Source organism: Microcaecilia unicolor, chromosome 12 (assembly GCF_901765095.1).
Source record: "Microcaecilia unicolor chromosome 12, aMicUni1.1, whole genome shotgun sequence".
Classification (NCBI taxonomy): domain Eukaryota; kingdom Metazoa; phylum Chordata; class Amphibia; order Gymnophiona; family Siphonopidae; genus Microcaecilia; species Microcaecilia unicolor.
In genome coordinates, this window is record NC_044042.1 from 27,093,633 (window position 1) to 27,118,791 (window position 25,159).

Genomic DNA, 25,159 nt, shown 5'->3' on the forward strand with positions numbered 1-25,159 from the left:
GGAAAGGAAGGACACATCAGGGATATGAAAGGGCTGGGGGATGCTAGACCGCTCCAGGGGCCATAGCTAAAGGTTCATCTAAGGTGTTGAATACCTTTGGTTCAGCCTGGGCATATGGAATGGCATGCTTTTGTCTCCTCGCGTGTGTGAGTGTAAACAACAGCACTGCTGCCTTCTATAGCCTGTTGTGTGTTCCTTTTTTACAGACCCTGTCATTGCCTCTCTTGCTCAGGACATCTTTAAGGAGTTGGCGCAGATAGAAGCATGTCAGGGCCCCATGCAGATGAGGTTAATACCAACTCTGGTCAGCATCATGCAAGCCCCTACTGATAAGATTCCATCAGGATTGTGTGCTGTAAGTATATTGCAGGCCAGAGAAATAAAATTCCAGGATGATTGGTGGGTAGCAATATATATAAATAAAGTAGGATTCAGAACATTCTGTTAAGCTGTTGGTTGGGTTGAAAAAAAAGACCGTCTTTATTGTCCATGCCAGACCAGTCCAGACAAGTGGTTTATTTACCCCTGCCTGCAGATGGAACCAGGGCCGCTTTTAGATATGGTGGGGCCCAGGGCAGACATTAAGGAGGGGGGCCCCTGACCCCTGATTCTCCCCCCCCCATATCTCCCTGCCCTCCTACATTGCTACTACGTGATCTGGGCATCTTTTCCCCTTCTCTCTACCACAGTCCATCTCCCTCCCTTCCCCTCACCTTGCAGTCATTAAAATTTTTATTTCTCTTCTCAGAGGGGCTCAGGCACGGCAGCCATCCTCACAAGCTTCCTCCATCTGTCCTGAAGCTTTCCCTCTGCTGTGATCCACCCAGGTGGAAACCGGAAATTTCTTCAAGGGGGGGGGCGGATCACAGCAGAGAGGGAAAACTTTGGGGCAGCTGCAGGCATCTTTTGAGAATGGCTGCCACGCTGGGGCCCCTCTGAACAGAGAAATAAACGTTTAAAGAAGATAGGGAAGGGAAGAGGAACTGGATTGTTTCGGGGAGAAGGGGAAGAGATGCCTGGACTGGGGGGCTCAGATCAGCTGCCCTGTTTGCCCCTTTCCCTAACACTGGCCCTGGATGGAACCAGTGAAAAACAGCTTATAGGTGACTTTTCTTCCCTTTATAGAGAGCTGGTATTGCCTTCAGCTCCCCAGAATTCTCTTGCTCCACAAGATGGTGCAGATATATGGCCTAGTGTAGCAACTATGAGTAGACAAGCAGAACCGAGCATACCACTAAACCGAAGAAAGAAACATTTATTGCTCAAGATACCTGATGTGGCCACGTTTCAACTTCCAAGAAGCTGTGTCAGTGGCTACACTATTAGGGAGAAATTGCTTTAAGAGGACCTAAAAGGGAATCCCTAGAGACACTGCGCTGTCTGTTTTGAATACATTATTCACCATTAGGGTCTCTTAAAGCACTTCTCCTAATAGTGTAGCCACTGACACAGCTTCTTAGAAAGTGAAACATGGCCATATCGGGCATCTTGAGCAATAAATACTTGTTTCTTCGGTTTAGTGGTCTGCTGTGTTCTGTTTGGGCTGTTTACATGCAATCTCTGTTATGCTGCAACTGAGTATGCTTCTCCCACGAAGACAGGAGATATTGTGGGCAGCAGTCTTTTGGGCTGATTCTTCCCTCTCCCCCCCCCCACCCCCCCGGAACAGTCTGTAGAGCTAGGATTGGCAGAGGCAAGTCCACAGAGCGTAGGGGTGCTAAACCCAGTGGTGCTGGATCCCTCCCCCAGCCCCCCCTTTCCAATTCTTGTTTAGGTTTGTGGCTGCAGTGCTTACTGTGTTCCTTCTCTAATCCTGGGATGGGGCCAGAGGTAAGTTTTCTAAGTACTAACTGATTCAAGTTTTTGGAAGAGGAAGATGGAAAAAGGGCATTCTGTTCTGTCTCAGACTACCTCCTGGTCTCCATGGTGCTCCATGGACTTGGTCAGGAGTTTGAAGTAATTACATTCCCCCTATTTTCCTCCACTTGTTTCTAACATGCCCATGAAAGGGAGGTGACGCATTGCTGGTAAGTCGTAGCAGTTCAGCATGCTTCGTTACTCACAAAGCAGACGGTCAGTCCAGTACTTATCAGTTGATATAATTATAAGTGATCTTTCAAGAGCCACGAGAATATTTGCTTCCCAGAGCTATAAGCCTTTAATGAATGGAGAGGATTGTGGGATGTCTTTCCATATATTCAGTTGACACTGTCTCCAAATGAGTTAACTTGATTCCAGTCGAGCATGGAAGACTAGGGAGATTGAGATTAATCTGGCCTATTTGCTCTGCCTCTTTTTCAGACGTCCATTGATATATTAACCACAGTGGTACGGAACACAAAACCTCCCTTGTCGGAGCTTCTGATCTGCCAGGCATTCCCTGCTGTGGCACAGTGCGCACTGCACACGGATGACAATGCTACCATGCAGGTAAACAAAAGAAACAGCATGCAAAAATATTTTATGGAACAAGAGCATCTGGTGATCGATTTGCATGAAGATTTACAAATGTTTGTGTCTGTTATATAGAGCTTGTGAGAGTTACGTAGACTGAAGAAGGGCTAAGTGGACATTGATCTGTTTTCATAACTTAAAATAGATTAGTTTGAGAGTTTGAATATAAAAGTGTGATACTGCTGAAGCAGCGTAACTGAGAAGTGCTGGGCTATTCTGTTTCCGTATCACTTATTGTTCCTAAGCAGTTGAAGAATCCTGCATTTAGGAATGTGCTTATGCTGTCTGACGGTAAGTAAAGCAGAGATAACCGAGTAGCGTTTCTCAGCCAGGTTTGCTGTGACAGAGTGGTGTAAATTTTGCCCATGCACATGTTCCCTGATATGAAGTTGGTGGTGGATCTCCTCTTCTTACTCTTTCTGCCCCCAAACTCCCCACTCATAAGTACATAAGTATTGCCATACTGGGACAGACCAAATGTTCAAAAAGCCCAGCATCCTGTTTCCAACAGTGGCCAATCCAGGTCACAAATACCTGGCAAGATCCCAAAAAAGTACAAAACATTTTATGCTGCTTATCCCAGAAATATTTTCCCCAAGTCCAATTTAATAATGGTCTATGGACTTTTCCTTTAGGAAGCCCTCCAAACCTTCTTTTTTAAACTCTGCTAAGCTAACTGCCTTTACCACGTTCTTTGGCAACGAATTCCGGAGTTGCCGATTCGTTTAAATTTACTACTTTGTAGCTTCATCGCATGCCCTCTAGTCTCTCACCTTTTTATGCTTCCAGTTGTCACTGGGCAATAAATAGATCCTAGAGCCTTGACATATTTCTATCTCCCCACCCCAAATATATTGCACACATACCGCCTTATAGTTGTGTTCTGTAGGTATGTGAAAATCTTCAGTTTCCATTTCTGAAAAATACCTGAACCTATAATTTAGGCCATAGTACTACTGTACATGGGATCCAGGGTCAGCTCCCCCATCAGTTTTCGGTGGTTTGGTCTTTGGGCATGCCATGTGATCTACTCAAGGGCAGGGAAGGAGGTAAGACAACTGTTGGTACTATGGTTGCCCCTGCCAGCCTGTAAGCAGCATTGAAGCTACGCCTCGGAAGAACCTGGGCCAGGTTGAGATGTGACTTCTGAGTGGTCTACATATACCACCTGGGGAAGAGTGACAGACAAGGAGAAAAAAAAATAATCCTGTTGCAAACAGTAAGTCTTTTCTTTTCTTTCAGAATGGTGGTGAGTGTTTGCGTGCTTACGTCTCAGTGGCACTGGCACAGATTGCACAGTGGCATGATGAGCAAGGCCACAATGGGCTTTGGTATGTGATGCAGGTAGTCAGTCAGTTGCTGGACCCCCGAACATCAGAATTTACAGCTGCCTTCGTTGGAAGACTTGTATCCACGCTGATTTCCAAAGCTGGAAGAGAGCTAGGAGACAACCTGGACCAGATATTGCGAGCTATCCTGAGCAAAATGCAGCAAGCAGAGACATTAAGTGTAATGCAGGTACAGGGATCATTTCAGCAAAATTATAGCAAACTGTACATGCAGTCTGAACTGATGGCTTTTCTCTCCTGGGGAATATGCAGCAAAACAGGATGGTGAGTTACATAACTTACTAACTAGGAATTTGTTCCTCTCTAGCATATGTATTGGTCTGCAGCACAATCAGAGAGGACCAGAACCTTTTTAAAGCACACTGAAGTAACTTGTAGCAGTAACAAAAGAACTGGCTTTTTAGCACCTCGATGTTTGAAGCTACCCAGAACAGCAGCTCACATCATTGGTGTATTTCTCTTGACTAGCACATGCTGTGGGGATCTTCAGGTGCTATCTTGGTTCCATTATATTTTATGGAGAATCTGCTAATGGCCTGCAAAATGAGCATTGGCTGGTTGCCTAACAGCATAACTACAATGTGCTGTTCATAATGCTGTCATCTATTGTATTGTGGCTAGTTCTGTTGCAGGAATTACCACTATTGTTAGCAGAATCTGTGGTACTTCAGGAGTCAAACACCACACACCAGAATGAGAGAGAAGTCTTCTTTATTTGCCAGCAAACAAAGTAGGACATCAGCACTAGGTCTCTTCTTCTCTTTCTCAGCTCTCTGTGTCTTGTGGCTTCTGTCTCAGCTCCTTCTCTTCTTCTGTTGTCTCTCTTCTAACGTAAGCTGCTTCTGCTCTCAGTTATATAGGGTCCTACACCTCTCTAGCCCCCCCTTCTCACCAGATGGTAAAGAATAGATTGATTACCCTGCCTTGAACTAATTATCTCTTACACATTACTTAAAAATATCAGTTACATAGGTTTGATATTTCCTAAACTGACCTATGACCTGGGGCCTCTCACACTAGACAATGTGGCACCTATCTCTTACATTTTATTATTATTATTCACATATTCCCAGTCATAGCTTAAACTGGGTTCTGGCATTCATTAAGGGGTCAAGGGCCAATCTTGCTCAATAGCACACATACATGATTTGTTATTACTTTCAGAAAACCAGTCCTTCACTTAGCTATAATTAATCAAGACTTTCCCTGACCTCTTTCACCTATTAGCTTCCTACACAGAACTCGCTAGGACTGTGGATAATTCAAACCAGATGATGACCTCTTTAAACTGCAGACAAAGCTCACTTGAAAAGTCAGTCAAAGATGTAACACTGGATTGAAAAGATATTCTACATAGAAATAGAACTTATTAATTACACAGAATAAAACATATTCTAAAATAAGCAGAAATCAGAATTCCTTATAAGACAAATTCTAACTCATCAAGAATATCTATATCTCTACTCTATCTCCTTCTAGACAGCATTAGCCTAATCCTTTAAACTGCCTGCAATATGCCTTGCTTATAATGGTATCTAGATATGGTAAATAATTACTTCTCTCTGACCTTTCTAACCTTTAGTCTAGCAAAAGCTAGACTTCTGAGTAATTAAACCCAGATGACATTCCTGCACTTTACAGGACTGAAAAATTAAACACCAAATTAACAAATATGATTTCTCTGCCCAAGCTGCCTCAGTTCCTGACCAGAAGTGAGTCCTAGGCATAGACCATTCCCTTTTCTGGAAAAGGAGTCTAGGTTACCCCACTGCAGGGTCTGGCTTTAAGATTAGCTACTAGAACTATTGTGTACATTCTGTTTAATTAGTAGGTTAAAAACAAGAAGAGACAACACTAATTTCCTGTGTAGCCAGAGAGTCTGCAAATAAAATGCTCATGGCCCTTAAGGGGCCACTACATGGCAACATCCAGTAGCTAGACTTAACTGTTCACATTAACTAAATTTCAGAAGGACCCCTTGAACAAGGATCATTGTTGCGGCCAGTTGAATGTAAGACATTTAAAATTGAAGAAAATGTTTGGGTTGTCATGATTGAAGCCTTGTAGTACCATAGCCCAAGAGAAGTCAGTTTTGATTGAGATGGAAGCCAACGAGAGCAGAAGCAAACTGTCAGGCCACAAAAACAAGGTATATGTTAGACATCCGGTACGTGCTTGCAGAACATATTTAAAAGCTGCAGGCATGTTTTGTCTTTCTCTTGTAGTCTTTGATCATGGTGTTTGCTCACTTGGTTCACTCTCAGCTGGAGCCACTATTGGAGTTCCTCTGCAGTCTCCCTGGACCCACCGGCAAACCTGCCCTAGAGTTTGTCATGGCTGAGTGGATGAACCGGCAGCATTTATTTTATGGACAGTATGAAGGCAAAGTCAGGTATTTGCATTCACTAGCATTCGATTACTGGGCTTGGCAGTCTTACAAATGAAGATCTGGACCACCAGGAATCTCACTTAGGCTATGGCTGGGAAGGTTGTTTTAAATAGTAGTTGTAACACTGCTAGCCTAGGCATGTTGGGGAGGGGTGGGGGGTAACATTTTTAAAGAAAAGTAGACAATAGCTAACATAGTGCTATTGAGAATTGCTGGAAGTAAGGTATTGCGTAGATAGTGTGTGAGAAGGTATTCTTGTTAATGTGAGGCATGCAAAGAAGTGAGATAACGGGGAGCAGAGAGTGCAAGTTTTAGATGAGTGACTAATGATAGTGCAGACTGAAGGATCTTTCCTGAGGTACTGGTTTTTGGGGTGGGGACAGTAAGGTGCTAAGCTGTGTGTTGTCCATTCCCCTCCCCCCCTTATAGCCTTTTCTGTAATGCAACGCTTGTAAAAGGTTTGGGTTCCTTAGTGTCAGCAGCAGATGAATCCAGAGACTTGTGGGTTTGTGACTATCTGCCAGCAGGTGGGGGGAGAGAGAATACTGACTGACCAAGGAGCATCCCATCCTATAAGACCCTGCAGTTCAGCGCTCTGTCTCAAGCAGGCAGATGGATGGTCTCTCACAAGCTCCTGGTTGCATCTGATGGTGGCTCCTGTTCTGGGTCTCTCAGTTCAGTAGAGTTTTTTGGGGTACATGACTGAGCAGTTCTGACTTTAGGGGCTACACCTGGTCACCCCAGGTCCCTCCCCCCCCCCCCCCCCCCCCCCTCCTCTCTCCAGCCCTTCCTCCATTCTCCTTCCTCAATGAAAAAGAAATCTGGGCATAATTCTTTAAAAAGCCTACAGCCTTGGCTGTAGGACAGATACTGGTTTGGGCCAGTATAAAGGGCTTAGTGATGGAGAAGGAGGTGAGTGTGTTTCCAGCAGCACAGGCAGAACTCCCAGTGGCTGGCTCTTTACATTTTCTTTCACCTTTGGGTCAGTTGCGGATTGTTTTCTTTGCAATGGCTGCAGAAGTTGTTAAAAGCTGCTCCCACTGTGGGAAGCGGAGAGCAGCATTGGGGCAGTGTCTGAGTGGCTGTGTAGGCTCTCCTCTGGCAGAGGGAGCTGTGTTTGGGGAGGCCTCGTTAGTTTCCTGTGCGAGAGAGATGCGGGCTCGTTCTCATGGGGCCGAAAGTGATCCGGCAGCACGATTTGGAAGCGGTGCTGCCGGCGGCTCCTTTATCCGGCACTGCTTCAGAGGTCCTTGCACATCTAAGCCATTCTGGGGGTGGGGGTCTTCCTACTTTTTTTGTCCCCCCGAGTTCATTCTGCTGCTCCATAATGCCTATATGTTAAAGAAGCGGAGATTTCTGGCTTGTTTCCTGCCTCACAGTTTCCACTGATGGACCCTGCCCCTAAGAGGAAACATTTGCACTCCAGCTCAGAAGTAGGGTCTATTGCTCCTTCCTCCCTCATTCTAAGGGAGTCATTTCAGGGCAGTCCATTTCTGCACAGATGCATGAGGAATTGGAGGAGGGAGAGCTATTTACAGAGGAATCTGATGATCCCACCACAGTGTGGGTGTTTCATAAGGAGGAGTTGTCTTCCTCTATACCTAAAGTTCAAAAGGTTCTTAATCTGCTAATCTTTAAGTGGCAATCACTAGAATAATAGTGGAGGAGTGGCCTAGTGGTTACGGTGGTGGACTTTGGTCCTGGGGAACTGAGGAACTGAGTTCGATTCCCGGCACAGGCAGCTCCTTGTGAATCTGGCCAAGTCACTTAACCCTCTATTGCCCGCCGCATTGAGCCTGCCATGAGTGGGAAAGCGCGGGGTACAAATGTAATAAAAATAAATAATGCTTCAGTCTTTTCCAGTGCATGAGGGCTATGCAGGAAGTCATTTCTGCTCAGTGGGTCACCCCAGACATTGTCCTTCAAGTGACGGCAGCTATGTCGCGTCTTTACCCCATTTCCACGCCTGAGCTGGAAAAGCTATGTTTGCCTAAAGTGAATTTGTTAGTGGCAGCAGTCACCCCCCCCCCCCCCCCCCCACAAAAAAAAAGACCATGCTGTCTATGATTTTACTTTTAGGGTTCCAGAGTTGGTTAAATGCTGTTCCTAGTGTTGGAGCGAGTGAACAGTATTGGGTCAGTACGCCATGTTTGTTAGGCCTTTGACAGGACCTATTTAGTGTTCTCGTGTTCTTAGATACCTTTCATTTAGAGAGCTAGAGTCCTCTCAGTTTTTTTCACAGAGGGCAGTTACTTAAACACCCTGAAAGGTTTCCTCAATTCTTTTGTGGAACTTTTTTTGTTACCAGAACTCTGTTTATATTGACAGTACCCATCTTCTTTACAAAGGAGTTTAGTTAGGCTTAGTGCTGTTGACTCATGTTTCTGTCAGGGTTGCCAGGTGGAAAAATTTTTTCCCACCCAAAAGAGCCCAAATCCAGCCCAAAACCCGCCCAAAGTCAAACCCCGCCCCTATCACCCCGCCCCCGCCGTCATCAACCCCGCCTACCCCGTCATCGGCCCCACCCAAAACGTCACTAACCCCGCCCCCTGCGGCTGAAAAAACCGCTTTAAAAACCGCCCAAAAGACCCAAAAGAAGCCCAAAAAACCGCAACCCGCCGCAGGCAAAAATTTCCCGCGGCGGGTCGCGGAAAACTGCCCAATTGGGCAGTAAAACCGCCCACCTGGCAACACTGGTTTCTGTGAGAAAATGTTACAACATATTGGGGCAAGTGCACTGGTTTCCATGGTAACCATGGAACCTCGGTGCTGCCATGGTGACATTTTCTCCAGGTGCAGTGTTAACAGTAGAATAGTTTTTATTCTGGAAGGTGGCTGGCTTTCAACCTGAAGGTCAAAGGTTCAAGGCTGGTTTGTGAGTCATATTAGAAGCTGTGGAACTCAGGTGTGTTTCAAATGGGGCATATTTTCTTCACTCTCCCATATCGCTTGCCTTCACAAGCAGTTCATTGAATGGCTGGGACAGCTAACACTACTCTACAGTGCTAAAGGGTAGCTGTGTTGGTTTGCCACGGCGGCTTTGCTCTCTGGTATTGCACACAGACACTGGCCCAAACTATTGCATACTAGCTCCAGCCACCACTAGTTGTATGCTGTAGTGTCTCTGCTTCTATTGCACTTTGCACCTTTTCATTGTATTGGACAGCTAGCGATTAATACAAAGCTTCTTCCATGTAGAGGAATAGCTTAATGGTTAAAGCAACCAGCTGAGAGTGAGCACAGAGATCTAGAAGTTGCTGGTTTCAAGTCCAACTGCACTTTGCCATCAATAGTTCGCAATGGTACAAACAGCCATATTCTGCTACACCATCTAGCTCTGGCTCTCAGACACACTAGTTAGCTCCAATGAGCAGCCACTTCTAATGCACAGCCACACCAGCCATTCTTGACCCTCTCGGCAAGAAGATAGCTCTGGCTTAGACATTGGACTGCTGATGTGGCTTCTAAGTCACATTTAGCAAGCTGCCTTTTAGAGGTAAACTTTTGTTTGGAGAAGATCTAGAGAAGTTGGGTAAAGCCATAGGGGACTCTGAGATTGCCAGAGGACAAGTCCAAAGATTCTTTTAAATCCTCTCGGTCTCATCTTAGGTTTTGTGAGACCAAGTGCTACAGGCAAGGCAAATCTAATTTTCAGGGTTCCCACTTCAACAAAGACAAGCCGTCTTTCATGCTGCCAGAAAGAACTCTGCTTCAAACTCTAGGCTTACCAATGCCTTCTGCATCTCCCAATGATGGGGTCTCTATTCACTCCTTGGGTTTCATAATATCAGGACTCCTCTCCAGGTTCTATGAGAAGTGGGACAAAATTACCTCAGAACAATGTGTCTTAGAAATACTAAAGCAGGGTTACAAACTGGAGTCATCCTGTTCCACTTCAGATTTTTTTTCTTGGAATCTCCAGCTCAAATATCAAGCAGTTCAAGCCACCTTGCAAACGCTTCTTCATTTAGACACAGTCAAGACTGTCTCCAGTTGCAATTGGGGAACGGGAAGTTATTCCATTTACTTTGTAGTTCCAAAGAAGGGAGCTTCGTTCTACCTGAGTTTGGACTTCAAAATTAGTCAGAGTGTTAAGGGTTCAACATTTCACAATGGGAACATTGCAGTCTGAGTCCAGCAGGGAGAGTTTCTAATGTCCCTGGATCTCAAGGAAGTGTGCTTTTCATATTCCCATTTCACCTTCCCACAGAAGATTTGTGATTTGCAATCCTTGGAGAACATTATAATTTATGTCCATGTGATTCAGCCTTTCCACATCACCAAGGATGTTTTTTCAAGGTCATGGTGGTAGTGGCAGCCTTCCTTCACAAGGATGGACTGCAGGTTCATCCATACCTCATGATTGGCTGATTGTGACTCTTCCTATCAAGAGAGTCTACAGGTTTCATCCAAGATAGCTACTCTTCTTCAGTCCTCAGGATTGGTATTCAGTTTCACCAAGAGTCAGTTGTTTCCAACACAAATCTTGGCGTATCTGGGAGTGATATTCGACATAGGCTTAGGGAAGACATTTCTTCCATGTTGCTCATCAGCAAATCATTCACACCCAAGTCGGTTTCTATTTTCCCTACCAGGTCCTAGGGTCTGGGAATATGTTTGTTCTGGGTGCAATGACCTCTATCTTTGACATTCTTTCATGGGCCAGATTCCACATCAGACTATTTCAGGGGTTCTTTCTCAGTTGTTGGTCTCCATCTCTCTTGGACCCTCCAAGCCAAACTCATCCTCAACTGGTGGATTCAGCACAGCCTTCTTCTGACCATTCAGAAGTTCTCTCTTTCTCTCTGCAGGCAGCTACCTGCATCTCGTACGCTGCTAGGGCATGCCTTTACTGGGTTCAACAGATTCCTTCCAGAAGTCCAACAGTCAACCTCCTCCTGAATTGCCAGATGTGGAGACAGGGCTGGCATATTTGGCAGATTCCTAGTATAACTTGATTTGGGCATCGACCAAACAGATGTCTTTGGTGGGCACAGCTTGTTGTTTGCTGTGGTTGTGCCACTGGGCAGCAGATACAACTTCAAACAATTGCTGGTTAAGTTCCCTTTTAAGAGCAAGATGTTGTTTGGTGAGGATTTAGTGAAGTTGGTGAAAGATCTGGGTGACTCAAGGACTCAACAACTTCCTGAGGATATATCTAAATGTTTTTTCCGGTTGGGTCAGGCTCGCCCTTGTTTTAAAGATACCAGGTGCTATCGTCCAGGGTACCTTAGTTTTAATCAGAGATCCAGATATCTGTCCAAGCAGGGTTTCGGGACTCCAGACTTCGTCCTGTCAAGATACTCCGGATTTCTCCTAAAAGGATGGTGGGGCGCACAGTCCCATCTTTTCTTCCTAAGGTGGTTTCTGCCTTTCATTTCAACCTTTGTTTCTTCCTGCTTCCTTGATGTTTGCGATGTGCTCCCACACTATTTGGAAGTGACCAACAAGTTCCATTGGTCAGATTATTTGTTTGTGCTTTGCTCGGGCCTTCAGAAAGGTAATGTGGGTTCCAAAACCACGCTAGTTCACTGGGTCAAGGAAATTATTGCATCCCCATATTTACTAGCTGGTAAACCACTTCCAGCCAAATTCTGTGCACCTTCTACTCGAGCTGTCTTCCTGGAAGAAATATGTAGAGCAGTGACATGGTTTTCCTTGCATATCTTCTCCAGACACTACCATTTGGATGTCTCTGCTCAGTGGGATGCTTTTTTTTTTTTTTTGAGTATCTGTGCTATCCGCAGGCGCTTCAGGTTCCCACCCTATTGCAGGACTGCTTTGTTACATCCCACAAATCTCTGGATTCATCTGCTGCTGACGCTAAGGAACGAAAAATTATTTCTTACCTGATAATTTTCTTTCCTTTAGTTGCAGCAGATGACTGCATTTTTATATTTTAGATGGACTATTGTAATCGGTTTACATATTTGCAGTTCTTGGTCTAGCATTTTTCCCTGTGGGGAAGGAGAAATAATTCTGTTTTCTTCTGCTTTATTATGAGAAATACTAACTGACCAAGGAGCATTCCACCCTATAAGACACTGGTTCAGCACTCTTCTCTCTACCTGCTGGTAGATGGTTACAACCCACAAGTCTCTGGATTCATCTGCCGCAAATAAAGGACAGAAAATTATCAGGTAAGAAATAATTTTTCGATATAAGCAAATAATCTTTGTATATCTATGCTGTTCATCAGTGTAAGCAGGTCTGAAAAGTCTGATTTATAAATCTCAGACCATCTAGTTAAGAGTCTGATTTTGCACCCTCTTGCAGCTCTGTGGCACTCTGCAAGCTTCTACAGCATGGCATCAATGCAGACGATAAGAGACTGCACGATATTAAGGTGAAGGGAGAAGAAATATTTAATATGGATGAGGGGATCCGCACACGATCTAAAACTGCCAAAAGTGAGTGTACTCAAGGTGGAGGGGCTTGAGTGTTTGCATTGTGAAGCATTCTCCCACAGTCACTGGTGTAGTGCTTATGCCTAGTGCCCTGATGTTTAAACGGTGGTCAGCATGAACTTCAACTGCTGACCACAGATTGTAAAGTTCTATCTGGATCTTCAGCATCAGCTGGTACCTGAATTGGTGCTGAATATTTAGCCGCCCACTGGAATGTATCTGGATATGGCAGATATTCAGAGACAGTGTCCCAGTAAGTAAGTGGGTAAGTTATGGTAGCTATTTCACTATACTAACTTACCCGGATACTTACCTGGCTACCAGCTCTGAATATTGGCAGTACCTGGATAAGTTCCAGCCCGCCTTAGCTCTAACCCCCAACTACCCTGGCAGTACCTGGACAGTGCTGGGGAGGTGAGTAATGCTTTTCAGCAGCATTATACAGATAATGCTGCTGAAAAATCAGTGGCTGAACCTAGTGAGCACCACATACCCCCAGGTAGGAGTCGCTGTTTCCTGGATAAGTACTACTATTTTAGGCTTCTAGCTCATTAAAAACCAGTCCTGTTTAGCGTCATAAGGCTTAATTCAGAAGTACCAATGGATTATTTTTCTCCCACTTCAGGGCCCCTCCCCATTTAACTTCAATCCAGTTGTTGCTCTGATTAGTCTTTGCACCATAGCTGATTCTGTAGCCATTCACCACAGTTTTTTTTTTTTTTTAATTACATTTGTACCCCACACTTTCCCACTCATGGCAGGCTCTATGTGGCAGGCAATGGAGGGTTAAGTGACTTGCCCAGAGTCACAAGGAGCTGCCTGTGCCTGAAGTGGGAATCAAACTCAGTTCCTCAGTTCCCCAGGACCAAAGTCCACCACCCTAACCACTAGGCCACTCCTCTACTGTTGCTACTATTGAAGATTCTACATGGAATGTTGCTATTCCACTAGCAACATTCCATGTAGAAGTCGGCCCTTGCAGATCACCAATGTGGCCGCGCAGGCTTCTGCTTCTGTGAGTCTGACGTCCTGCACATACGTGCAGGACGTCAGACTCACAGAAACAGAAGCCTGCGCAGCCGTCTACATGGAAAGTTGCTAGTGGAATAAACATTCCATGTAGAATCTCCAATAGTAGCAACATTCCATGTAGAATCTCCAATAGTATCTATTTTATTTTTGTTACATTTGTACCCTGCGCTTTCCCACTCATGGCAGGCTCAATGCAGCTTACATGGGGCAATGGAGGGTTAAGTGACTTGCCCAGAGTCACAAGGAGCTGCCTGTGCCTGAAGTGGGAATCAAACTCAGTTCCTCAGTTCCCCAGGACCAAAGTCCACCACCCTAACCACTAGGCCACTCCTCCACTGTTGCTACTATTGGAGATTCTACATGGAATGTTGCTATTTCACTAGCAACATTCCATGTAGAAGTCGGCCCTTGCAGATCACCAATGTGGCCGCGCAGGCTTCTGCTTCTGTGAGTCTGACGTCCTGCACGTACGTGCAGGACGTCAGACTCACAGAAACAGAAGCCTGCGCAGCCTTCTACATGGAAAGTTGCTAGTGGAATAAACATTCCATGTAGAATCTCCAATAGTAGCAACATTCCATGTAGAACCTCCAATAGTAGCAACATTCCATGTAGAACCTCCAATAGTATCTATTTTATTTTTGTTACATTTGTACCCTGCGCTTTCCCACTCATGGCAGGCTCAATGCGGCTTACATGGGGCAATGGAGGGTTAAGTGACTTGCCCAGAGTCACACAAGGAGCTGCCTGTGCCTGAAGTGGGAATCAAACTCAGTTCCTCAGGACCAAAGTCCACCACCCTAACCACTAGGCCACTCCTCCACTCAGTTGATTCTGATATCCTACAATTGTGTTCTAAGCTAAGCTTGGCCATTAGCTGGCACTAGTGCATGATACACTGCCCCCCCTCCAAAAAAAAAAACCAAACTATCCTCAGCTAATCCAAGGAGCAGAAGACTGAGTCAGGAATCAAACCCAAGTCATTCTTGATCTTGGGTCCACTGTAATCATTCTTACAGACAGGGGGATTAAATTTTATTCTGAGAAATATGCTCACCAGGTAAGATTTTGCTGGTATTACTAGAAATGAAGAAGAGCAAAAACATTGCAGAGAAAAATCACACTCTGGACACAGTGAAGGTGACTAAATGAAACGATGATGCTGGATAATCTAGAATAGGGTTACCATTTTGTGTCCTCTGAAAAAGAGGACACATGTCACGCCCCCCTACCCCGCCCCCGCCCCGCCTCATGCCCCGCCCCTGCCATGCCCCCTTCAGGTCTGGGTTCCGCCCCTATTCCCCCCCCCCCGTCACATAGTCCCCTCCCCCCCATCACATACCCCCCCCTCACTTACTGTCTAGCCCTGGTGGTCTAGTAGCGTCTTCTCTTCGGGGCAGGAAAGAGCCCCCTCTTTCCTGCCCGGAGCGCTGCCTGCCCTTGCCTGCTGCATCCTCCTCGGTATGGCTGGGGATTCAAAATGGCCACCGAGAGTTGAAGCGGCCTCGCAAGAGTTCAACTCTCGGCGGCCATTTTGAATCCCCAGCCAGACCGAGAAGGATGATAGACAGGGGAGGCAGCGCTCCGGGCAGGAAAGAGGGGGCTCTTTCCTGCCCCGAAGACGTCACTAGACCACCAGGGAACATGGTAAGGAAGGGGAGGGGAGGGGACGGGAGACCACGCGCCGATCGCCCGCCCACACGCCCACCGCACGCACGCGCCTGCCCGCACCCGCGCCCACGTTTGTCCAGAAATCCGGACAAACGTGGGCGGGGGCAAAATCCGCCGGACGCCCCGGACATGCCCTCAAAAAGAGGACTTGGACGTATGGTAACCCTAATCTAGAAGATTTATTGACTCGACACGGCCGTGTTTTGGCCCAATGGGCTTGCCTTGGGAATCTTCCTATGTTGTATGGGTGAATCTGTCAGTATCATTTGCTGTACAGGAGTGTTGCAAATTCTTTCACTTAGAATCTCCTCTAGAAGACTCCTGAGGCAGGCCATTGGGCCAATACACGGCCGTGTCAATAAATCTAGATTATACAGCATCATCGTTTCATTTAGTCATCTTCTCTGTGTCCTGAGTGCAGTATTACTATAAATAAATCATTCTATAAAAATGAAAACTTTGCTTGCTAGATTGCCTTGATCATACATGTACAGTTTTTTTTTTTAGGACAAGTAGGTTCAAAAATTTTGCATCAGTCACATGACCACATATGACAGGGAGTGGAATATTTCCAGAGCTTTCTGGTTATAAAAAATCTATTTACTGCATCTATATGGAACTTCCACAGTGCAGCAGTTTGAACTGGCTGCCCTCAATGGCCTTGTCATAATGTAGAGCCCAACTCCCTCCATAGGGGCCACATTTATGATTTTTAGTTTTTTCTCCATTACCAGTGTTAAAATAAATAAGAAAGGGATGTACATACTAAACAAGCTGCCTGTAGTGATTTGTTGTGTTCTCCACTTCCAGATTGGAGACAATTAGCCACCCTTATTTGACATGGGGACCTTGCTTATTTTGGTAGAAAGCCAGTTGCTTACTTGTAACAAATGTTCTCTGAAGACAACAGTTCACTAGTCACATAACTTGCTGTCCTACTTACGTTTTCTGCCTTCTATAAGCTTGGCTATGTAGGAGCTGAGAGCAGCCTTGCGGCTGCTGCATTGTGAGAAGTCTGTGCTTATACAGTAAAGCTCTGGAAATGTCACCCTGTCTGGCATCACGTGGCCCACTCGTTTTGCCTGGTAAACTGCTGTCTTCAGAAAGCGTCTGTTGCAGGTAAACCACTTTGCTGTCTTGGACAAGAAAATTGGAATACAAAACATGCCTGTTGAGCTGATATAACACATGTATTTTGAAAAATATGTTGCATTGAGATCAAAGCTGCTTTTTTAACTGATAAAATTTAAGTCAGTTATGACTTGTATCTTAGAGTAATCATTTAAATTAGAGCCATCTGAAACTGCATAGCACATCATATTCAAATTTTTCATACCAACCTTTCTAGCACACAGACAGTGCACGGCAAATTAAGGTGGAAGTAAGAAGGAATAGTGTTAGTAGTACTTTCAGTTGTGAAAATGAAGGCTGTAGGGAAAATCACTTTAGTGACTGATACCCAGTGCTTATTGGTAACAGTTTTTTAAATAGTTTCACGTTGATTTTGTGTAATGCATGTACTTTGATTCCTTCTCGCCTCTCTTCTTTCAGATCCTGAGCGCTGGACAAACATTCCTTTACTAGTGAAGATCTATAAGTTGATAATCAATGAGCTTTCCAATGTAATGGAAGCCAACGCGGCTCGCCAGGCTGCAACAGACTGGAGTCATGGTATTAAACTCATTTTTAGTTCAAGCATTTTTTTTCAAAGCTTTATTTTGTTTCATATATCCCTTCATCCTTAAACTGATGCTTCTGTAACACAGACACCCATGCTGGTCCAAAGGCTGAAAGGAAGTATCATTCTTTGACCAGCTAAGGGTCTCTGTAGTAAGCAGTTGCTACAGTCTTTCCTCCCATTTGTAGGCTGAAGCACATCACCTCCATGGTGTATGGTGGTGCTGTAGAACAGGTGAACTGAACGTGTTTCCTCTGTCATGGGACTAAAACATCTTTTGTTGTAAAGAAAACGGGTATCTTGTGTGAGAAACTTGACTCAGACAATCCAAACTTCTCTCAGACATGTTGTAGACCTGAAGACCCTTTTTGATTTCCCTTAATCCAACTATTACTGTATGACCTTGAGCAAATCACATAAGCTCACGTTGCTTAAATTCCCTGTATTAAGTTAAGCTAGAGGCCTAGTAACTACCCTGTTTCCCCAAAAATAAGACATCCCCTGAAAATAAGACCTAGTAGAGGTTTTGCTGAATTGCTAAATATAAGGCCTCCCCCGAAAGTAAGACCTAGCAAAGTTTTTGTTTGGCCCCGATGGGACATGGACACAAAAACCTTAATTTTTTTCGCTGCAACCCAAAGACGAAATAACATTAAAGAAACAACACTGAGGTGGAAAATCTATTGTCCAGCGGACTCCTACCATCCTCCTTCACGCTTTTGTGAAGATCAACTACTGGTAAGTGAGCCCAGAAAGAAAAGAAACATCCCCCTTGCAGAAATAATAAAAGAAAAGAAAATGAGTAACCGAGCCCTTTCGGCGCTGCTCCATCACCCAAGGGCTAAGTCAGACTAGAAGGATGGAAAGTGTTGCGAATGTACAGGAGGAGCGCATAAAGCGCCACCAACGGGGAACGGAGCTACCGTAGAATTTTTTTTTTTTTAACGTTTGTAATACGATAGGGATGATCCTGCGCCCTAAGCCCTCTCACAACCTCTCGAGACCCCCAGCCAGAGCAGCCCGGCCCCACATTCCATTACCTTCCCTAGTGCATACCCCTCCTCCATTCCCAGCCTGGCCAGGGCGGCTCTGCTCCGCTCGAGTCCTGCAGTCACTGTGGGCAGATAGGCGAGCCACGGCCTACTCCTGCAGGATACCGCCCCCCACTTCAATACTGTTCTCGACCGCCATAGTCCCCCAGCTACTCCCGAATAAGACATCCCCTGAAAATAAGACCTAGTGCATCTTTGGGAGCAAAACTTAATATAAGACACTGTCTTATTTTCGGGGAAACACGGTATCTGAATTATTGTACACTGATGCTACAAAATGAAAAACAATATGCTTGAAAGGAGGTAGGCGGTTGAAGATTCAGATATAATAAATGACATGTGACCTATAGGTTAGGGGGGAGGTGGGAGGTTTGGGACAGAAATGAAACTTGTTAAAAATATTGATCAACACATGTTTCTGTTTGAATTAATGTATCTTTATTCATTTGTTCAATAAAAATTGTTTACAGTTAAATGACATGTGACCTTTCAGGATTAGTTACAAGCCCCACTATCTTTACAATCTGCCATTTGTTTTCCTTTAAGTAGATGAATCTAATGACATGTGGGAAGATGAAGATGAAGAAGATGAAGGTTTAGCAGGGCAACTTTTGTCAGATATCCTTGCTACGAATAAATATGGTAAGTTCTGTATGATACCAATGGGAAGGGGGAACACAAAGAAAAGCTCTGTAGAGTGACCCTTGAGTGATTTGGTTTTCCATTCGTGGGAGGGACTGTGTTTTTGTGGGGGTAGAGCGGATTATTCTTCTGGATTTGAACCCACATTGTGTACTACTTGTATTAAGTTATCTGGAAGCTACATAGACCAAAAACCAGCAGCAGTTGAAATTACTGCATTCATTAATCAAAAGACCGTATGAAGTAGAAGGTTTAGGAGTCACAGAAACCAGTTGAGATGTATGAATAACAAAGATATGCCTAGAGGTCTGGACTTACTAAATTTCTTGCAGCCACCAGTATTAGTATGCAGAGAGTTTCACAACTGAAAGGTAGAATACCAACAATTTCCTCATGTAGTAATAGCTTCTGGGGTTTTTTTGTTTTGTTTTTTTAAATAGATATGTAAACGTTTCATAATGCCTGGTTTCCTTGTTTGACCCCAGGCACTAACCAAATGGCAGGGCAACTTTCAAAGTGCTCAGTGAGGACATGATGTTCTGTGACCTCAGATTCAACTGAACTGGCTTCTTTCCCTAGACGAAATAAAAATAACTCTAGGAGTCAAGAGAACATGAAAGGTGTGTGCAGGAGGTCATAGGGTGCTGTACTGTCTATGGCATAAATTTAGATGATTGTTTCTAAAGCTTAATTGGGGAACAGGAAACAGGCCGAGGTAGTGAACTTATAAGATCAATTTCCCTATTATAGAAAACTAGGTAAAGAGTAATATTAAGCGTTACTTCCCACCTCCAAGCAGCCAGTGAGGATGGTGATTTACTTTTGACAGACCTTGGCATTCTCCTTCACTGTGTGTTGGCATGCCGTGATTCTGTCCAGGTAGACTGGTTTAGTTTGTCATCATCTACTGTGTCCTATAATCTCTTGTCACCTTTTTATGACAGATGATGATTATTATGAAGAGGATGATGAGGATGATCCAGATGCACTGAAAGATCCTTTGTATCAAATAGATTTGCAGGTAATGTACTGGGCATTTTTGAAGTTTTTACAAAGAAATGGTTATTTTTGGCATGGCCATTGGCTATCTTGTTTTTCTCCTGGCAGTTTCCTCTTGCTCGTTTTGGCCTTTCCTTATCCTTCTAGACTAGTCCAGATGTGTGGCTTATGCCACCTTGCCCAGGAGATGGAGAGAATACACATTTTCAGTAATGACATCACTTTTATAAGGTGTGATAACAGCCCTGGAACTTGCCAGTGTTCTGTCTTCAGCAGATGGTGGCACTTGCTGAATTGGTGCTGCTGGACTTCTGGATCAGACCTTTTGGGCCCAGTTTTTAGCTGTGGCCTCCAGTTGAGACTGGCATGCTTGCTCCTAGGATATGGGTCTGCAGACCTGGTACTTCGGCTAAGCCGCCTACTGGGGCAAACATCCCTGAGCATTAACCTGCAAACTCTTGCTGTGGCAGACCTGGGCCAGCCTTAGGGCTCCCAGGCAGTGGATCTAGTTGAGACGTGGCTGTTTCCCTGGTTGGGGTCCTTCCCTGGCTAGTTACAGTAAGCCAGAGGTCCACCTTGGTCACCACTGGAGCATCATCTCCTGTCTGCCTCCTGGTGATAGGGCCAGATGTTTTTCAATAAAGTTAAAAATAAACAAAAAATAAAGTTGAAAAGTGTATACTTAGTGTGGTAGGATGATGTGTTTTCGCTCTCTTCCATTCACAGACTTAGGTATGTCTGTGTGGCAGGTTTAGTTGAAACATCCATAAGAACATAAGAGTAGCCATATTAGGTCAGACCAATGGTCCATCTAGCCCAGTAGCCTGTTTTCCAAATAGTGGCCAAGCCAAGTCACAAGTACCTGGCAGAAACCCAATTAGCAGCAACATTCCATGCCACCAATCATTTGGCTGTAATAGCCTCTTTTCTTCACCTTTTAACCACGCTGGCTGCTGTTTTCTCATTTTTCCACCTTTGCAAATACGTGGAGTGCATCTGGACTGGGTTTCCAAGATTATATTTTTGAATGATGCCCTAACCTTAGCAGCCGATCCTCTTTAGTTTCTTTTTACCATTTTACTCATTTTATTATAGTCGCCCTTTTGAAAATGAAATGCAGCTACAGTAGATTTCCTTTGCAGGTTCATTCCAGATATTAGCTCAAACTGTTTCCTAGGGGATCTCTCGCACTATGCCCTGCACTCTACCAAGCACCAGAGCCAAAATGGCTCCCCCTCTCGTCAGTTCTTGTACCAGTTGCTCCAAGAAGCAGTCGTTTCTTACATCTAAAACTTTATCTCCCTGGCACTCCTTGATGTATTTATTCAGTCAATATCAGGGTAATTGCAATCACCCATTATAGCATTGCCCAATTTGCCAGCTTTCCTAATGATGAAGTGGCTTAGTTAAGGTAGCAGGGGATATGTGGGTTGGTAGGGATAATGACCAATGGTGTATGAGTTCCGTATGTTGAGCTGTTTTTTCTCCTACAATACAGTTTCATGCTTTGGTCTACATTTTTGATGTACTTTGTTTCATCCTGGCAGTGTCAATCGGTGTGCAGGTCACTGCACTGGCCATGAAGAGTAAGCCTGATGGTTAGTGGAGTAGGCTGAGATACTGGGAACTGGGTTTAAATCTCACTGCAGCTCCTTGTGACTCTGGGCAAGTCACTTAACCCTCTATTGCCCCAGGTACAAAAAAAAAAAAACAACAATCAAAACCCACACACCACCTTAGATTGTGAGCCCAATAGGAACAGAAAAAGTATCTGCATATAATGTGGGCAGTGCTGCATATGTCTAGTAGTGTGCTAGAAATAAGTAGTAGTTCATTTCTCACATACTTGACTGCAGCTGCTCTTTCTCCTGCTTCACTGCTATTTCCTTTTCATTTCTCATGGCTTTCATGGGCTCAAGAGTGTTCAGCTAGTTTTGCCAACTTCTTTGACTTAGCTCATTTGGGCCTATCAGCTGAGCTTAACATGGTTCCACGCATATCTTCTCAGCATGGGTTCAGCTTTAATTCATCAAAATTTACTAATTCGAGCAAACTTGGCAGCCTCAATTCAACCGCGCTTCTCACTTTGAAGTCACCAGCTTAGCCTCACATGCTAGGTCCACCTTATTGGCATATGCTAAGCAGGGTTTATGTTCATGGGTTGCATAGAACTCCGTTTCAGTGGAGCCTAGCGTCTTCACTTCTCTGTGTAAATATACCACCTTAAGTGAAATTCCTAAGCTTGCTGGGAAAGCTATACCACATAGCTGGATATGGCTTGTGTTCCAGGGAGCTGACTTACAGCTGTTCGGTTATTTGGCTTCCCTGCTCACCAACTTACCTCACTTTTCCAGAAACCCAATGCATTTGGGTTCTCTAGCTGGGTTATCTTTTGCAGCTTCACAACATAGCTGCACCTAACCTCCTAGTCTATTGTGTCTGTGTATGTATAGGCTCACCTGATCTTAATTTCACAACCTTTTGATTCTTTCTTTTTAAGATTAAGCTGAACTGCTCCTCTCAGCCTCCTCATACTCCTGGGCCTTCGTTCTCTCTCTTCAGCTTCCTGTGTTGAGTGGCATAGCCTAACTGTTTCAATTACATATCTTCTAGTACTAGCTGGATTTTGATTCTTTTCTGTTAGACTACCTTTAGCCCTGTTGTAGGCCAGAAGTATTTTTTTAGTTTTTGGAGAGCAGCTGGATTTCTTTATAGTGGCCTGGAGAGACAGTTTTGTGCCTCGGTCAGGATAGTCGATTGGACTATGTTAGCTGGTTGGAGAAAAGGACCTGACGGCATTTCTAGCTACCATAGCGTGTTGGATTAAGGAGGCCATTGCTTCGGCATATTTTCTTGGTGGTAGGTTGGTCCCAGATACCCTTAAAACACATTCTACCAGAGGGCAGGTGGCTTTGTGAGTGGAGAGCGCTTTGCTACTGCTACAGGAAATTTGTAGAGCAGCAGGCTGGTCATATTTGCATTGCTTTGCTAGGCACTACTGCATAGATGTTCTCGATCGTCAAGATGCAGCTTTCATGGGCTCTGATATTTGAGTCTGGGGCTCCGAAGGTCCCTACTCTTGATGCTTGCTGCTTTGGTACTTCCCATCTGTCTAGGCCGGTCTGGAGGGATGCTAAGGAAGGAGAAATTAGACCTTAACTGCTAGTTTGCTTTCCTTTAGTTCTTCCAAACCGGCCTAGAACCTGCCTTTACTGTTATGATCTGGCCATCTGCGTTTTCTGTTATCTCCAGGGGGATTTGTTTAGTTGTACTCCCTGAGGAGAGGACGCGTTTTTTCCGTCTCTCCTCACAGCTTTGGTTTGATTTTTTTTTTTTTAACAGAGTTTCTTTCTAGTGCCTTTTTCTTTTTCTCTTTCTTTAGTTCTGTGCTTGTCCGGGTTTATTTCTTCCCGTTCGATTTTCTTTCTGAATTTGGTTTGAGCCCAACTCAGTGGGGGCTCGCCTCAGTATACTCAGTGTTTCTCTTCTTCGCATAGAGAACACATTTATCTCTTCTCCTTCTCTGGTTGCTCGCTTCATGACAGGTTTGTTTTCTCATAGCCCCCACTCACACCTACGTATGTGTTATAGGTCCTCCATGTTGATCTCCACAGTTGATAAGCACTCCTTTTCAGCTGCTTGTTTTCCTGTCCCTTGACATACTTGACCTGGTTGGTTTTGTTTTTTGTGGTTGTTCCTTCGGATCAGATCGAGGGTCAATCAGCTTCAGACCCTGGTTCCACCTTTTCCTAAATTTCATCGCAGTGGAGTGGTTCTCCTCACGTACTCGTGAGTTCATGCCTCAGGTTGTGTCGGACTTCTTCATCAGTTGACTCTCTTTTTCCTTCTCATGGTCTTCTGCTCCTGGTGAGCATGTCCTGCACTCTTTGGACTGCAGGTGATCATTGGCCAACTTTTTATTTCCTTTCCTCTGTCTTGGAGTAGGTCACCATCGAGAAGCGTGTAATTTCCAATTGGCTACCAGCTTATTTTCTTTCCCTTACGCCCAAGCTGGGGTGTCCGAGAAGATCCTTTTACGGCTCATAATGCCAGAGCCATGGTTTCATCTTTAGCCTCCATTTTGGAAATTTGTTGGGCTATTACGTAGTCTTCATTCTACACATTCACATCTCATTCCTAATTCAAGTAGCATACCTTTGGCAGCTTGCCTGACATAACAGTTGGTTTGGATAGATAGTAATACAGAATTAGTTTGGGTTTTAGAATCCAATTCCACCTGCCTAGGCCCATTTTTTTATTCTGTCCAGGCTACACTTCCAATGAATTGCTGTTTCAGATTTATCAATGTTCTGATCTCGACATTGGTGGTTATTTCCAGTGAGCCTGGTAGGTAGGGATTCCCCACATGTAAGAATATTAGCCTGCTTGTCCTCAGAGAAAGCGAAGATACTTACCTATAGCAGGTATTCTCCAAGGACAGCAGGCTATATATTCTCACATACCTCCCACCTCCCCTTGGAGTTGTCTCCTTTTTTTCTGCTATGATATAGTATTGTACTGTTGATCCCGCGCTTACATGGCAGGCCTTCTTGCTGCCTGCTTCCGGGTCTGCCCTTCCCGTGCACCTTAGAGCTCTGTTTAAAAGTTTGTTACAAGCTCCGGACGGGGGCAACGCAGACTGTTACCCACATGTGAGAATTTCTAGCCTGCTGCCCTCTGAAAATAACTGTGACAGGTAAGTATCTTCACTTTTATGCCTCAGCCCCTGGTGCTGTCTAGGGCCTTGAGTGCCTGAGCCTCATCTTTGCTCTGTGTTCTTTATTTAAAAAAAAACAAACAAACCCAAAGCAAAGTCTCTGGTTTGGCAGTGCTCTGCAGTCTTTTGTTTTGTGCTGTGTTTGGCAGCACCCAGGCTTTGCTGGCAGGCGTCTTTCGGCAGTGTTCTGCCCCCTCCCCCCCCCCCCCCTTCATTCTGTAGCTCTTGACATTGTTTCTAGCTGGTTTTCAGTTGTGCTACAATTCCTTCTATGGAGGCCTTCTCTTTTGAGGCAATTTTATTCTGAGCTGCCTTGGCCTTGTTGGGGCCCTTTTTGGCTTTTTTTGTTTTCTGAAGCAGTATTTCTGCAGTGTTTCTCAAGTTGGGGGTTCCTTTGAGCTTTTTCTCATGACCCTGTTTATATCTGGGTTTCAGTTGAGTGTCATGTTTGGCTCTAGCTCCTATTACAAGTACGAGTTAAAAAAAAAAAAAAAAAAGTGAAGCAGAGGTACATCTCAGAGGTCTCCGAGTTCGCTATCTCGCCACCACCTGGATCAATGAAGTCAGCCTCCTTTAGAAGACAACATGGTGAGTTAGTATTCTGCCATCGTGAGTGTGTGTGCCTCTGCCCCCTTTCAAGCATGAGAACAGTTTGTTTTCCTTGATTATCGGCAAGGTGTGAGCAAAATCCAAATAAAGAAAACCTCCCAAAGCTCCGTCTCTCCTTTGGCTGTGGGCAAGGTGTCTTTTATCACTTAAACTGTGCAGA

General features: G+C 44.8%; 1 protein-coding gene across 1 annotated transcript in view; it reads left to right on the top strand.

The window, feature by feature from the left end:
- IPO9 (importin 9) overlaps positions 1–25,159 on the top strand; it is a 79,293-nt gene that overhangs the window by 48,235 nt on the left and 5,899 nt on the right. Inside the window, exons 16-23 of the mRNA XM_030220637.1 lie at positions 207–355; positions 2,302–2,430; positions 3,697–3,972; positions 6,029–6,195; positions 12,469–12,602; positions 16,854–16,973; positions 18,579–18,674; positions 19,619–19,695. Coding sequence (XP_030076497.1) covers positions 207–355; positions 2,302–2,430; positions 3,697–3,972; positions 6,029–6,195; positions 12,469–12,602; positions 16,854–16,973; positions 18,579–18,674; positions 19,619–19,695 — 1,148 coding nt within the window. The remainder of the gene's footprint in view (positions 1–206; positions 356–2,301; positions 2,431–3,696; positions 3,973–6,028; positions 6,196–12,468; positions 12,603–16,853; positions 16,974–18,578; positions 18,675–19,618; positions 19,696–25,159) is intronic.